Source organism: Theobroma cacao, chromosome 4 (assembly GCF_053813885.1).
Source record: "Theobroma cacao isolate CCN51 chromosome 4, ASM5381388v1, whole genome shotgun sequence".
Classification (NCBI taxonomy): domain Eukaryota; kingdom Viridiplantae; phylum Streptophyta; class Magnoliopsida; order Malvales; family Malvaceae; genus Theobroma; species Theobroma cacao.
In genome coordinates, this window is record NC_142642.1 from 32899527 (window position 1) to 32916574 (window position 17048).

Genomic DNA, 17048 nt, shown 5'->3' on the forward strand with positions numbered 1-17048 from the left:
GGAGTGTTACTTTGTTAGAGATGCCAATTAAGTTTAGGAATTAGGTCAAGTGTGGTCATTTTAGGTAAATTATTTTTTGGATAAGTTAAGTTAGCTTGAATTTTGAGAGATGTAATTGGATCATTCAAGTTAGATAAATTTTTGCCTTAGTTAGTAACATTCTATTCTTAATCGTTGATTATTCTTATGGCATTATTTGAGACAAAGAAAGTTTTAGAAGCAAAGTTTCTTTGAATAACAAAAGATATTAATTTTTTCTTTGAATAACCTTTTTGAGTTAAGTGTACGGTTTAACTAATTACTCTTAAGGATCAAATACTCTAGTGATACATTTTTATAGTCCTTATTACCAAATTTGTCAATATTTTTTTAAAAAAATTTGAGGAAGAAGTTTCTAAACTCAGTTATTTGAGTAGAGAAGAAATAAACTTATATTAAATAAAATAAATTTCTCAATAATTAAAAACCAAATAACGAATTTAGGATAAGAATGAAATAAATAACATATTTCTTATTTTTCTAATTTAAAAAATAATGAAGATTTAAATTTAATTTTTTGAATAAGAAATACATACATTCATTCCCCGAGTCAAATAATAATATATTTCTTTTTATTATTTTGTGAACAATATAAATCCAAGTGTGAGTGATTATTGATACAATTAAAATTTAAATTGAAGTAGTGGAAATGTGGGAGAAAATAGTCACATATGATTATAGTTTTATTATTTATTAATCAAAAGGGGAAAGAGAAAAGACATCTATTGTTTATGAGCAGTAACAGTTTTGTAATTTTTCAAAAGGACAGGTAGGAGAGTTGGTGGAACGTAGACAAAAAATAGACTGGATTCAATATTTTTGCAGTCCAAAATCAATTATTTCTTCTTTTATCAAGTATGGCCTGGTTCTAAAAGGGTCAGCTTGAATAACTCTCCCACTCGTCAAGGAATTCCAACAACTTGGCAACCTTAAAACCTTCATTCTTCAAGGTTCAATTTAGGGGCCTAGCTATGTTGTGGGTCATTCTAGCTTCCACAACTTCGATTATAAGTGACCATGGGAAAATGGTACACTTTCATTTAAAAGAAAAAAAAAACGGTATTTGGTTTGAATTTTCGAATTTTAACCTTTAAATTTATATATTATGATGCATAATCTCTTAGAAAGTATAAGTCATTAAAAAAATTTATATATTAAGATACATAATCTCTTAAGAAGTATAAGCTATTAAAATAATTCTAATAAGTATAGTTTTAATCAGATATGTTTATATGTTATAGTTGTTAAATCGATATATGTATCATGTATCGAAATTTTATTTTTTAGTATCGAGTATCATTTCGTATTGTAAGGTACGGTCAAAAATTTTAAAATTAATTATAAATAAATTCTATATATGAAAAAATAAAGAAAAAAATTAAAAAATCTTGTATTTTTTAATAGAATTGAAGATTATAGGATACAAATTGAAAAAAGATGGTTATTTTTTTTAATTTAAACCTTTAACATATTTCTTAATAATATCAATTTTTAAATAAAATATATAATTTTACATTAATTTATTAATTAAAAAATAAAGAACATTTATCATGTTAAAATTAAAAAGAAACTCAATTTTTTAGTTTTTTATTTAAAATCTAAAGATTGAAATTTATAAAATATATATTTTTCATGTTTCAACTCAAAAAATTAATAAAAAATAAAATTTTTAATAATTAATTAAAATTAAACTTATAAAAAAGTATGTCGATTGTATCATACGATACGAGACGTATCGTAAGATACATATTACGTATTATACAAAACATTTTCGATATTTGATCAAATGCAATACAATTATAAATATGTATTATTTTTTACTAGTATCTTGATTTATGGTACGGTACATATTGTGTATCATACGATAATGATAATTATAATATATATAGAACCATGAAACAAGCAATGACGTTTTTAGAGACGATTAATTATTTAATTTCAAACTATTTTAAGCTTTATAACCACCTATGGTTTCTTGTTCAACAACCTATGGCCCATGCAATATGTTAGGTCCTTGCTCCTTCCTCGATGTTGGGTTAAGTTTTTCTTTACCCTAAGTAGAAGGATAAAAAAAAATATATTAACATGGTGACATTCAAATTACAAGATGTTTTGTTTCTTTGTTGATTAATGGTACCATAAAAAAAGGGTCACTATGTCTATGTCTGAACTTTTCCATGCAAATCCATTGGACTTCTCATATTGGACAACTTACAAAAAGCTAAATACTTTTCTTTGTACACCAATATACTATAAACTATTCATGCCGACAGTTGAATGCTAAAATATTCAAAAACAAATGGTTCTAAATACTTGTTTTCTTCTACCAAAATATTTAGATTTAATATTTTTAAAAAAATAAAATTAAGAGATAAAATAAATTGTTTAGTCTTCTAGCATAAAAATAAATGCATTCAAGATATTACCAATAAAAGGTGATGGAAAAGGTTTGGATCCAAGACTATATACTGTCGAGACTAATGACAAAATTAAACTAATATATACCTCATCTGGTTAATTATATTATATATTAACATTGTTTAGTTCAAATAAACTATAAACTGGTATTGAGTTTCCATATGTATCGGCTGAAAACGAATTAACCAATGGGTTATGTTTTTATTTTATTTTTGTGTGGTAATAGATATACATATATATATATATATATATATATATTGATAGAAGACAGCATTTATGTAGGGGTCCTGTTTGACCTAAGAAGGCATATTTCGCATGGCTTAGAGCCATAGGAGAACGAAATAAACGGTGATTGTGGCACAAAACGTGGATTTCTTTGTCCCATGAAAATGACAGCAAATCTTGAAAATTGCTTCAGATTAAGATCCATTGTTTCGATTGACAATGAAACTTATGACAAACCAAAATGTTGCTTAAACATTGCTTAGCAGTGAACATCTCCTCTTTCTGCCTATAGAAGCAAGCCTATGACAAAGTGCCCAATGACAACCAATTTACATGGAAAATCATCAATTTTCGGTGAAAGTGGGGCAACATTTTGATTATTGATGATGGGTCACCTGTGAAAATCAGGACTGAATTTGAGGATTAGAGCCAAAGAATATTCTTATTCATATATTAAGATTCAGATTTGATTTTGTTGCTTTCAAAATTTTCATGCTTCCCCCATGACAAATTAAACTAAAGTTTCATGCTTTCACCTTTTGTAGACATTCAAGCATTATTTTTCATGTTTCAAATGATCACCGTTGGCGAAATTATTGAAAGTTTGTTTAGACAGTAGAAGAAGCACGGACTGAATAAAATTTTAAATTTGAATCTTAATGCTGTTTGCTTACGTCTTAAACAATAACAACGATAAAATTTATGGTTTTATTCATACACTTACTTAATATATTCTGTAGTATTGAATATAAAATTAATTTTTTTAATTTATATGAGAAACTTATTGAGTTAATTATAATCTTTAATTATCTTTTCAATATTTGAACACGTAAAGATTTTCAAAAGTTTGGTTTCCCCTTGGAAACATGCAATGGTCATTACTATTAGTAAGCCTCATTCATTAGTTTATATTGGATTTTCCTCATATAATTCCTTCAAAATTAATCCTGAAATTCATCAATACTGATGAATCATACAGCACGAAAATATCATGGTCAATAACGTAGGAGCATAATGCGGCAAGATCACTGTGTTTTAAGGCTTCTGTCAATTGCTCCAGTGATTGAAAGGGACATATATATATGGCTAAACAAATTCAATTGAAGACTGTTTCAAACCTTCATGCATGCTTTTTTTAACAGGAAATTAAGTAAATATTCTTCAAATTAATTACAAATTCAATATATTCTCTTGTTTTTAGTTAACAAGGGCAAGGAGAACTAGTCAAAATTAAAATCTAGCTAGGACATTCTACTCTTAACGTATGTTTCTTTGTCAATAGAAATGTATATCTCTTTGTTTTTGTTAACTTATGTTTATTTATTTCTTAATTTCTTTCATGCATGCATCATATGTGTGATACATATTAAAAATTATTCCATCGTTATTGTCTGTAAAAGTAAGTTTATAAGAAATTTTTTTTTTTTTAAAAAACGAATCAAGATAGTAAATAGTTGAATCTCAATTCACTTTGCCACTCAAGAATTATGTTATAATTAGATAATTAATGAGTTTAAACAGTAATCATAGTGCTATTGTGCTACCTAAATAATTTAGCCTAGAAACTAAATCTATGTTTATTTCTTTTTTCTAATGAAAGTGATCACGGATTGTGCAGGCTGCTAATCAACTTTTCCATTAGAAAATGAAAAAGAAACCAATAAATGAATGATCTAATGCGGTTGGTTACATAAATTTTCAGAGTTAGATAGGGTCAACACCTTCCTTTCGAGAGTTCAAAAAGGGTTCTTGAAGGTGGAAGATCATTGTCAAGGCACAAGCTTTTTTGATAGGAAACGAACCTGCCTCGTTTGTTGTTTTCTATATGGTTAAAATAATGGTGTCATAAGATAACCTTTAATCAAATAATTATGTGTCCAATATTAAATTGTGGAAGATTGCAAGGAAGAAAACATACCTATCCCCTAATACGTTTTAAGCATATAATGGAGTAATTAAACAAATACTAATTAGAAAAAAGTAGTATTCTCTCTCTTGCTCTCATGACAAGATTGGCAGAAAGATTACGTTGGTATGCTCTTGTTTTGTCGGGAGGATCTTTCGATGATTTTTTAAAAATGCCTCCATTCAAGGTGGCTTAATCAAAAGGATTAAGGCATAATGTAGCTTTTATTTTATTTTTTAAATGGAAAGTTCCATGGGCCTGCCTTTTGGTTTCTTGTGCTTGATGAATCTATATATATTAATTATACTCATTCAAGTTGGTCATTTTGTTTAATTACTTATTTATTATCTACCACAAATTGTTTGATGCTTATCGAATTCATAACTAAACTGGCACCGTTGCTACTACGTTACATATTTATTTATTAACGCGCGTGTCCATATACATATACATATACTCACATCGTGTTGTGTACGAAGGTTCCAACATTTTAATTACAAAGTAATTAGTTTCCTATGGACACTACAAATGAATAAATTTTGGAGGACCTCCTTTCAAGTGTAATACGATACTTATTTATGTATGTTCTTTCTGTAATGCGCAAGCATATGGTGGGTTCATTAGCTGTGAAAAAGAGGTCTCACATTCAAATTCATCATGCTCAACTTAAGTAGGTTGGTTGTACAGAGATAAATGTCATGGGAAATTTTGCAACACCGAGATTGAAATTCTTCATCTCTACCAAAGATTAATTTCATAAAATATCAAAGCCCAGAAAAAACGTGTGACGAAATTGCTGAATGGGCTGTTGCTCTACCCGTTTTGTTTAGTGTTCAAGCTTAAATGACGGGTTATGAAGGTAAACAGGTCCAATTCCAAGCAACCCACCAAGCTAAATGGGTTCAAGCAGAGGTAGAACATACCAAAACTACAAAGAGAAAGTCCCTCTAGCTACATTTTTCATATAATTCTTTAAAGAACTTCCCGTTAAGGATTGTTAACAGAAAAGAGAAATCCCCTTGCTTTGCCATTCTTCCCTGCTCAAGAGAGTTGAAACAACCATGGTTTTTGCCTTAAACAACTATTAAGCAGAATTGCATGAGTACCGATAGAGTCACAAGGCAGTATGTAAGTCAACTTGAAACTACATGAGTCTGCAGATGCCAAATCAGCAGCACTGTTTACCGTCTCAAGCCATGGCTTTTGACGATTACCAGAATAAAGTAAAAAAACCTAATGAACTCGTGATCACATTTACATTTGCTTCCGAGTTCTGTAATTGAGATACAAAGGATTTCAGCCATTAGACTTTTAGAGCACCTATTTGATGGAGATACAACTTTGAGAAATTGCCATTTACAAAAACAACTTGTCTGTCTTCAGCATGGAAGGAAAGAACAGTCCGTTGTGAAAATGCAGATAAATTGACTTTAGCCGGTTTAACCCTTGAAAAAACAAAAAAAGCAATAAAAATCAATTACAGTGGCAAAAGAAAGATATTTAATAAGACAGCAATTGACAGATAGACTAGGCATTTTCACACAAACAGAACTCAAATTGAAATTACATTTTGTACTGTCTCACCCAACTGCTAATAGTTTTAATCTAAACATGATATTGATAAACAAAGAGTTTAATTCCCCCAGTCATGCTCAACTTGGTACAAACAGCTTTACGAAGTTAGATCCATATAGTTAGGGCATAGATATACACAGCTATAACATCATCTTAGACACAAGGAAGCTACAGATCCATTACCCTCAAAACATGATGTAATAATCCATGTAGTCCAAGAACATGAAATGCAGTTCCACTTCTGTTACTCGTGCACTTCTTTTACAACCAAAGTTGTCATGCAGGTATGGAAGACTCATTTAGTGCTCAAAACGGGATTCAATCATAATATGTGGCATGAAAAATAACACCATAAATGGATAAAAATGCAAGCACATAACTCTTATTTCTTCCACATTTGTGCATACCATTACCCCATAGACGTAAGCCATTTTGAAGTTCACTTGATCAGTAACATAGAAGCTATTTAAGAAGCACTTTCTATCTTACATTCTCAAAAGGTTGGAGTAAGAACTTGTAGAAGTTTGTCTTTGAAATCTCAGTGATAGGAAAAACTAGTGAAGGAGGCAACATTTCTTGTTTAAATGAATCATGTTTAATATTAAAACTGATTATTCTATCAACAGCAGTCACATGGCATGAAATTTTAAACCAAGCTGATTTACTATTGGATCATAACAATCTGAAAAAAGGTAGAAATAAGTTGAATATTGGTGGATACACCAAAGAAAAAGAATATCTATCTAAAACTACAACTAACCTGTCTCCTCCTTCGACTTTGTAAGTACCATGTGCGAGCCATCACATAGCATGGCAGAAGAAAACCAGCAAATTGAAGAAGCATAACCTGAAACTGAAAACCAATATTCTAATTCAGTCTTGGCTTGAAAGGCTAAAAAAAATGAAAGTATCTCAAGCATCCCACAACATTCATCTGCTTGAACTTCCCTGTTAGAAAATAAATTTTTAGCTCTACTTACAAGTTACAACTATGTTAGTGCTCTTAGCAGCATCTCTTTAAAAGAAAATTTTGAATTTATACACACAAATTGATGCAAGTATACTTGAACATATTTCCATCTACATCCCTGGACATGCATGTACAACATTTCCATGGCACCATGTGCAAACATAAAAATGCAAATGCTCACTGAGGTGCTACTATGGTGCAATTTTCCAATTGGTGTCATGTTGTACTCACATTAATGAATGCTGATGACTCCTGCACCATGCCAGAATTTCTTGTCAACATAAGGGCTTGGCGTATGAGCAAAATTATAAGCAACTGCATGCAAACACAAATAAATTTCCAAATTTGAGACAAATTATCATTCTTGAGCAAAGAATTTTGGTAAAATAATAAGTTTAATCTGCTTACAATGAGAGCAACAGAGCGCAGACAGGCAAGGCTACCACTATTTGCAGCAACATAATCTTCATACTCTGACTGGAGTAATTGGCTTTGTGAAGCGGTTAACACTAGAAGGTGTGAATCACGAAGATCCATATGTGGGCTCCATGCTTGCCTGATCAAATGTAGGATAATTATGAGCTTGAAGAATGTTCTTTGGATGCATATATACAATCTGAAGTGCACTTAGAAAGATTAAATGAAAAGAAAAATAACTAAATATCCCCTCTTAAACCAGCATCCCCGTAATTTATGACTGGCTAATGCCCTAGACCACAAACAAGGATGTCATACTACATCCTTCCTACTAACATCAATGAAGTGACAAGCTTTTTTCTGGCTCCTTCATTTTATGGTCCATGAACTTGCAAACAACCAAAAGTCATACAGGAATGGCACATGTGGCTGGTCCTAAGACATTTTATTTCAGAAGGAATGGAATGACCAATCATTTACTCTATTCCACTTATTTTGATTTTTTTTTCAATTATAAATATCTCTTTCTTCAAATAACTCTTATACATCTACCTTTTTTTTTTTAGAAAACTATGTGGCAACTTTATGTCTTTTTTTTTTTTAAAAAAAAGAAAGAATCAAACATCAGTTGATGTTAACCCTTACAAAGATGTAATTTGTTATTCTTATATGTTACACATGTCCATTGCCATTAAGGAGTTAATAATTTGGCTGAGTCAAAACTATCGAAATTGGAGCCAAGCTGGCCGAAATTGGACTGAAACCTAACATGGCTCATAGATGGATTTCTGCAAACAATAGTTTATTTTCCAATATTTATAAGGGCAATAATGATGCAATGCCCAAACTAGTTTCTGATTTAGGCTAGGCACACTAATGTTAATAGGACTATAAGTCTCACATTTCTATCAAATACAGTTTGAATCAAGCTACAGGGCAGACATAGCAGTAGAAAGAAACAAATAATGAAAAGAACACATACTAAAAAGCTCCCCAACCCCCCCACCCCCACCCCCCCCAAAAAAAAAGAATAAAAGAAAAAAGGTTACCTTATGTCAATTGCCAAAACATCAGGACTGCTTCTGGTCGGTGGAATAGAATAGTTTGGTGAAAAGACCTAATAGAAAAAGAGCAATATTGCACAAATTATACATTAACGTCATCTTTTTTCTCTTTTGGTATATGCAAGATTTTTTTTTAAAAAAAATGAGCTGAAACCTCCAACCTGTTTGCATATTTCGCAAGTTATGTCACCTTTCTTGTTGCACCATCTCTGAATGCATCTCCTGTGAGCAAACTAAAGCAAAAAATTCAAAGATAAGTTTAGAAGATGCCTCACATATTTCAATCTACAAAGTATCTAAATCTGATAACCAGATAATTAACATATCAAGAAAGCAGATTTTAAAGCTCGACAGACATGTCAATTTCAACCATTACATTGATGACTATTTCCACACATGTATGCCAGGAAAAGCAGACCACCTTAACCACAAAGACTATACAAAATTTCATAACAACTTAAAATCTATATATGTACAAACACTTGCTGATGTTGGAGGAAATTATTCACTCACATATTGTGCATTTACACTTGTTGACCTCTACAGCCTATAGATAAAAGCCTGGCACAAAATTTACCAGCTCAAATTATAATGTTAATAAATGAAAACTAACAATTTCAGATATTTGCAAACTGTTTGGTTCATAAGACTGATTTATCAGGTCATTGTAAGTTGCCTTAAGGAACTGGACATCTGCAGCTGTAAGGTTCCTTGAAATAAACTTCGTAAGACAGTAGAAACATTGAAAAATGCAGTAGCACTAGTAATATCCTTCTTAATATTTCTTTTACAGAGCAATAAAGAAGGACTAAACAGCAACAGAAATTAAATATATGCTACATGGGATTTGAAAATCCTCCCAAAGCTAAACTAAAATTATAAGCTATTAAACTAATATAACTTCAGTGATCTACAAGCTAATCAGGTACAAATAGAAAACCATTCTGACATCTACTACAACCATGCCTGGTAAAGAAAAAAGAAAGATAAGGAAACAAATGTACAATATTAATTATTTTTTATAGTAGTAACTTAAATAAGGTTGGACACTTAAAAAATATAATCATTCTTAATCCAGATTAGGCATTGTCCCAGCTCAACTCCCTATTGATGCTGTTCACTTTTCTTTCTTTCTTTTTTTTGTTTTAAAAATTTCTTCCATAGAGAGCAAGAAAGCACTTGAAACTTTAGGATTGGTACTTTGATATTGAGGCACAGGAAATAACGTACGAGGAGAGAGAGTAAGTCAAAAAGAGACAGAATTAAGGAGTTAAAAAAGGCACACACCAAGCAATGCTCACTTTCCAAAACCAATAAAAGAAAGCCTTCACAGACGCAAAAGCTTGAACCCACTTTACTAGAAACACCAGATAACCAGCTCTACATAACTAAAGCCCAGCTAACCCAAAACAAACAAAACAAAAAGCCTAGCTAACCAAAGATTTTTTTAACATTTTACAATAAGCTTTGTATTTTATATACAGCAATAAGCCGATAACACGGAGCCATCACCAAGACTTGAGAGAGAAAGTCAAAGGACAAACAAAAACAAGCCCAAAGGATCAATTAATTTTTAATTTTTACAACCACCCCAACCTAAAAAAAAAGCACATGGTAAGACCAAAAGAACATACAATCACAATCATCCGAGCATAAAATTTTTTTTAAAAAAACCAAGTGATTTAAAAGCTCAAACGGAACCTCCTTGTCCTATCTTCTGCAGATTTTCATTTAAAGTAAAAGAAACATCAGAAATAAAAACTTAGAAAGACAATCTTTAACAAAGAAAACAAGAAAGAAACAAGGAACCTCCATCTTCATTTAAAAATAAAAGAACCCAAAAATTCATACTTAAACAAAAAAAGTAACCTTTAACAAAAGAAAAAGCAAGAAGAAGAAGAAACCCAGAAAAGGAAAGACCTTGAGGGTGCCGTTACAGGCACAAGGAGCTTCCAAGGAAAGCAAATCATCTTCCTCTTGACATATCCTACACTCCACCATCTCTTTCAGCTTCTTTGAAAAACACCCTTCTTTTTCATCATCATCATCATCACCACCACCACTTGATTCTTGAACAGAAACAACAACATTAGTATTCCCAGTCGTTGTTGTTGAGCTTGGTTGTCCTTCATTCACTGACGATGACTCAAAACAAGCTGATGCTATGATTCTGTCTACACATACCATGAAATCATCCACCATTTTCGCTTTCCCTATCTCTTTCTCTACTGGTTTTTTTTTTTTTTTTTGTGTGCCTTGTTTTGTATCTACAGTTGTTCTCTTTTTAAGTTGAAGAACAAAGGAGAGAGAAAGAGAGAAAGAGTGGGGAAGTGGGGAGTTGGGTTTTAAAAAAGGTAGTGGTGGCGGAATTTACGAAAGGGACCAACGTATGTTTAATTGAACGGAAATGACCTTCACTTGGATTTTTATTCTCTATTTTGCCCCAACTAAAATATCTTTCCTACCTAAACGGTTGAACTAGCTTGCCTATTTATGTAATTATCGTCAGTTAAGTCTGTTAGTTAACTTGTTTGTCTTAACAGAATCTGATTATCGATAATCTCTAATAATTAGGTGTTACTCATAATGTAAGTTTTTTTCAAAATAATAAAACACGTAAGAAAAACTGTATATTTACATCTTAAATCGAGACTTAAAGTAAAATATTTTTTTATTAATTAATTTGACAAAAAGAAAAAGAAAAACACTAGAAGACATGCACTTGTTTTCCCTTTTTCTTCTTTTGGCATTCCTTTAATTGTAAGTTCTCTGTTGGGTACTTCTATTTGCAAGATATAATAAGGAGAATATTTCTTAATGATTTGTTTGAGTATAACAACTTTACTATTTGATACGATTGATATGCTAAATTTTCTTTTAAATAAAAAAATTATTGATCTGATTTTTAATTTCTTCATTTTCAATGAAATAAATGTTATGATTCATATTTTATGATGTATATGAAATTAAAATATAGATTAGAACATTAATGGTGTTAAAATTCAAACTTAACTCATAAACCATAATTTTGAGTTTATAACTTACGTGATTTTTTGTGATGTATATGAAAAGGACTAATCAAACCATATAATTAATCATAAATTAAGTCTCTTAATAAATTCAAAGCCATGCTTTTCTTTTTTATTTACCCAATAGTTTGTCTTGGTGTTATTCAGTAAGAAAGATAATATTTTTCCCCATACATGCCTTTAAGAGGTTGGAGAGGCAAAAAGAATCTTTAGTGCATTAATCACAAAGAACCCATTTTTTGATGACTTAGTCTTTTAGACTATATCAACCTACTCCTAAAACTCACATATTATACAAGTGTTTTTTTTTTAATTGGAGAATGAGATTCAAATTTTATTTTTTAAATAAAAATTTATGTATTAATTAATAAATCGAATGTTCAAATGTCACATATAATACAAGATTGAGTGAAGGAGAATAAAAAAAATAGATGGTAGGAAATTATGGTTACGGGAGGGGACGTGGAGGGGAATTCACTCATTGCAAGTTGGGTGGACCTGTAATTAAAAATAATGGGTTTTTTTCATTTAAATTTGTCAACTCATTAAAAAGGAGATATACAAGAAACATTGTGATTGCCAATTGCCATGATTTGGGGGGTTGCGTTTGTTTTGGTGTTGTTGAAGGGAGGTTCACATTCATGGCTTGGAAAATGGTTGGCAAGGCATGCTCAAAGTGGGGAGTGGAGGAATTATTGTGTATGATTTGAGGGACAAATGGGATAAGGAAGAAAAAAAAATGTCTTCGGTATCATCATGATTGGAACAATACAAAATTGTATATGGCTGTGTATCACATGAACTGTTCAGTTAAGTCATTCTTATTGATGATTAAGGTGGAATTGTCCTTATAAATAAATTGAATTTCGCAGATGTACTTCAATCTTATTGAAAGTTGTTATTGTACTTTCAATTTATTTAATTTTTAAATAAAATTAAAAAAGAGAATCATAATATTTTATGAAAGATTTTGTTAATGTAAATGTTAATTTTGTCGTTATATTTTCAATTTTGTTGATTTTTAGATAAAACAAATAAAAAATTGAAATATTTTATTTTGTCATTGCATTAATCACAGATTTGTGCGTTGTGACCTCGCCTTCCAGGGGAACCATGGAAGAACATCTTCACGAGGCCATCGAACGGTTGCGAATCTCCATGGACTCAGTATCATCGTGTCTTCCCGAGACAAACTCCCATTGTTGTACTTGTTGGTGCCAACACATTCCAGGTATTGGACAGAGTTTTTGCAAATTACGGGAGGGGTAATTCCATGGCTTATACAGGTGCAAAATGTTAAATAAGATGACGGTTTACTGTTGAAAATTTCTGTTGAGTTAACACTAGCAGCAGTTATTTCTCAGTCCGTTAGTGGCAGGAGGTGGGAGCGGTCGTCGTGTATCTAAATTATACTTAATATATGAAAGAAGGTTTATTTTTATATATTTAAAATTTATTTATATTTTATTGACGTAAAATTCATAATATTTTATTTCATTTAATTACATAATAAAATATTATAATGACTCTTTATTTATAAAAAAGACAGATTTTTATATCGATCTGAGTCTATTTTAATTCTTATATATTTCACTCATATTAGTGAATTTTGAATCTACTCTTATAGTACTTTATATGAATTTATATTTTTAATTTTAAAAAATATTATTAAATAAAAGAAAATTTATAGTTATATATTTAAAATTTATTTTAATTTTTACTTATGTGTAATCCGTGATACAATGACAATGACAACGACAACGATTGCTCCTGAACGCCATTGACGCATATTATCGTCTCCAACCATGACATGACCAATCATGTACTACTGCTGGCACATGACCAATCATACACAACTTCATTAACCATGTAGCCACCTTTTTAAACAAGTCTTAGAAGAGGGTGGTGTTACAGATTTTTTGGAATTTGGTATTTATTTTTTTTGAATTTGCATATGCTTTGAAATCAAGGCTAGCCTATGGACGCTTCCAGGAAGAACTTTAATATTTAATGGAGAAAATTGGCTATTCCATGACCAATATTTTGATCCTGACCATCAAGTAAAGGGGTTCCTTTAATACAATAGTTGGAAATACCCCTGAGCTGGATAAGAGTTTTGGGTGCAATAGAGGGAACCACAACTGTTAATTTTTCTCCATCTTTATTACTTGAGCTAAGCCCAAAGTGAACTATCTTGATAAGATTTAAATGATAAAACTCACATTTTGATTTCAAACTTACCTTCTAGAACTAATTTTTCAATTAACTCAACTATGGAAAGAAAAAGGAAATTCTAGATTGATTTTAATGTTATATAAATCTATTTTAAAATCTAGTTGGTTTGGTTTAAAACAAATTAAGTCCAATCGTAAGAAATAAGATCAAAATTAGACACCCAAATCATATCTAAGCATAATAATGAGGACCGAGTTGAAAAATAAGTCAAATTTGGGTGTTTAATTTGCAAGTTTAAAATAAGTGAAATTAGAGTCGTTGCAAGGTTTTTATGAATTTCAAATTTTTTTTGCCTTACTTCAATACAATATTTGTAGCTCGATAATTAAGAAAAATCAAACACTTATTAGGAGATTGATCAAATATTAATTTTTTTGGCCCTTAATTAATCAAATTAGTGCCTTAAAAAATCTTAAAGGGTTAAAAATCCTTCTTTGTTCCACATTCTTTTGGCATCATAATTAGAATGGTGCGCCTGCTTCGCGTTGGGTCAGCTTTTTTTTTCAAATATTTGCAAAAAATAATTATTTTAAATTGAAAAAATTTATAAAATATTAATAATAGTAAAAAAATAATTTTAAATTAAAAAATATAAATAATAACAGTAATAAAAAATCAAAGATAATTATTTTAAAGTATTGACATTTTAAATTTTTTTCTCAATGTTTAAATTTTACTAACAAATTTTCATATTATAAAGTCTCAATTGTGTTTTTTTAACTTTTAAAATACAAATTAATTCTTCAAAATGTTGTATTTATTTTTTTCATTCTTTTCAATTCTTGCACATTTTGTTGATTCTTTTTAAGATTTTTCTTTATAATAATAATTTTTACTCTTTTTTGGATTATTTTAATTTTTTGTCTTTACTTTTTTTAATTACAGTAAAACCTTTATAAATTAATACTCAATAAATTAATAACCTCGATTAAATAATATTTTTGATTGGTCCCTACTTGGGACCAACGTGGTAAATTAATAATTCGTTAAATTTATAAGATAATACATTAAAAAAAACCACATTAGTCTTACTTGATATATAAATTAATAATCTCTTTATATATCAAAATTATATATATATATATATATATATATATATATATATCTATAATATATATAAAAATAGGATAATTGATTGGGTCAATTGGTTGACACATGTCATTCTCAATTAAATTAATTTTTTTATACACTTTATGTCAAAATTACGTAATTTTTGACATTTGAAGGGTTTCTTCCTTTTATTTTTTTTAGTAAAAAATACTTGAAAATAATAATTTATAACTTTTAATGCTTAAAGAATAGATTTATTTAATATTTATCAATTATAATTTAATATTATTTTTTGTCTATATCCTCTTATTTTACATGAACTTGAATTCATAGTATTTAGACAACTCTTTTATATATGAATGTTTAAATTCAAGTAAATATTCATCTAATTCATTGAACAAAATAAAAAAAGTAAAGAAAGTCTATTCAGTTCTCAATAAGTATAGCACACAGTCATCATTAAATAAATAAATCAACTGAATTTGATAAGCTTTAGTCATTTATTTATATATAAAAGGCAAATACTATTAGAAATTAGTAATTATTTTATATTGATAAGATTTTTACATTATATTATTGCCTTTTATTGTAAAACTATTTATCTTAAGTTGCTAATGGTATAAGCTATATACTTTCTCATTTCTTTATATTTTATTATATATCTAACAATCTTTAATAAGATTATTATCTTCTTTGAATAAGTATTGTTTTATAACTATATATGTAAGTGAAGATTTTCGATAAACCAGCAAGAACTATACATTTATGTAGTTCAATAATACAATATAGCTTTCCGTACAAACATTTTTGAAGGTATCAAATTGAAGTTCACTCTAACATAATCTATATTTTTTATGATATTTTTCGTAACGTAGTTATAGACACTATCCTAGTTTATATATGATTCAATTAGGAGGCATTTGTCAAATATTACTCCAATGCTACTTATTTTTTCTTGAAATTGATATCTTTTTAGACCTCATCTCTAATATTTTTTAGTGCATTAATAAGCTCTAGTGTAATATTATCATATTACAAGAGAAAGTTATGTAATGTGATTGTTGTTTTGAGTGTATTTTGTGTGAGATAGACACTAATATAAAGGTATTATATTCAATTTCATCTTCTTTGTCATTTCTCATGACATTCTCAATAATTTATTCATAATGATAATTCATAATTTTGGTAATTATGTAATATTCGTATATTACAATATACAATACATGTATTATAAATTCAATGTTTTGGAAAAAAAATAAAGAATATCTTAATAAATTAATTTTTATTAATTAATATATAAATTAATAAATTATTAATTTATCAATTAAATAATATCTTAATGTTTTGGACTTGAGCCAAACCAATTACATTAAGAAAGAAAGCAAATCTAGGGATATCAATGGGTCGGGTACCCTCTAATTTCAAGATACCCGAACCCTAACCCTATTAAAAATTAATTATCCTAACCCTATTAACTACCCGAATAATTTAAAAATTACTACCCTAACTCTAACCCTAACCCTAATACATTCCTACTACCCTATAATTATCCTAACCCGTTTAAATACCCGATTAAATAAAAAAATTATTAAAATCTTCTTCATAGGTATCCAATTACTCAATTAACTTTTCTAATGTCATAACTTCTCTTTAGATTTATATGTTATAAGTTTATATAAACAAAGGTATATACACTGTAATTAATAATTTTATGAGTTATAATTTTTGTAATGTTAATACAAAATAAAAAGTAAATATATTTATATTTAAAGGACATATATATATATATATACACACGCATACATAAAAAATATTTTAATATATAAAATAGTAATTATATTTCTTTTAATTTTAATTTTTTTCTTTACTTTTTTAATTATAGTAAAATCTTTATAAATTAATACTCGATAAATTAAAAAAATATTTTTAATATTTTTGATTGGTCCCGACTTAGGACCAAAGTGACAAATTAATAATTTGTTAAATTTATAAGATAATATATTTAAAAAAAATACATTGGTCCTACTTAATATATATATATATATATATATATATATAATTCAATTAGGAGGCATTTGTCTAATAAAACTCCAATGCTACTTGTTTTTTTTTTTTTAAAT

The 17048-nt window shown here is 28.9% G+C and overlaps 1 protein-coding gene across 1 annotated transcript; it reads right to left on the minus strand.

Annotated features, from left to right (window-relative positions):
• Positions 1 to 5638: 5638 nt before the first annotated feature.
• LOC18602355 (uncharacterized) lies at positions 5639 to 10974 on the minus strand. The gene is made up of 7 exons (XM_007033689.3): positions 10535 to 10974; positions 8776 to 8847; positions 8600 to 8667; positions 7542 to 7689; positions 7365 to 7448; positions 6924 to 7016; positions 5639 to 6033 (listed from the first exon to the last, which is right to left on the minus strand). Exons 1-7 carry the CDS (start codon positions 10814 to 10816, stop codon positions 6028 to 6030), a joined length of 753 nt encoding a protein of 250 aa, XP_007033751.1. The 5' UTR covers positions 10817 to 10974; the 3' UTR covers positions 5639 to 6027.
• Positions 10975 to 17048: the final 6074 nt, after the last annotated feature.

Excerpts from the sequence above, each read along its gene's own strand:
- LOC18602355 (XM_007033689.3), bottom strand. The coding sequence starts at position 10,816 with ATGGTGGATGATTTCATGGTATGTGTAGACAGAATCATAGCATCAGCT. Across the intron at positions 8,668-8,775 it reads CTTGCGAAATATGCAAACAG|GTCTTTTCACCAAACTATTC; the intron begins GTTGGAGGTTTC and ends TTTTTCTATTAG. Across the intron at positions 7,449-7,541 it reads TGCGCTCTGTTGCTCTCATT|TTGCTTATAATTTTGCTCAT; the intron begins GTAAGCAGATTA and ends GTTTGCATGCAG.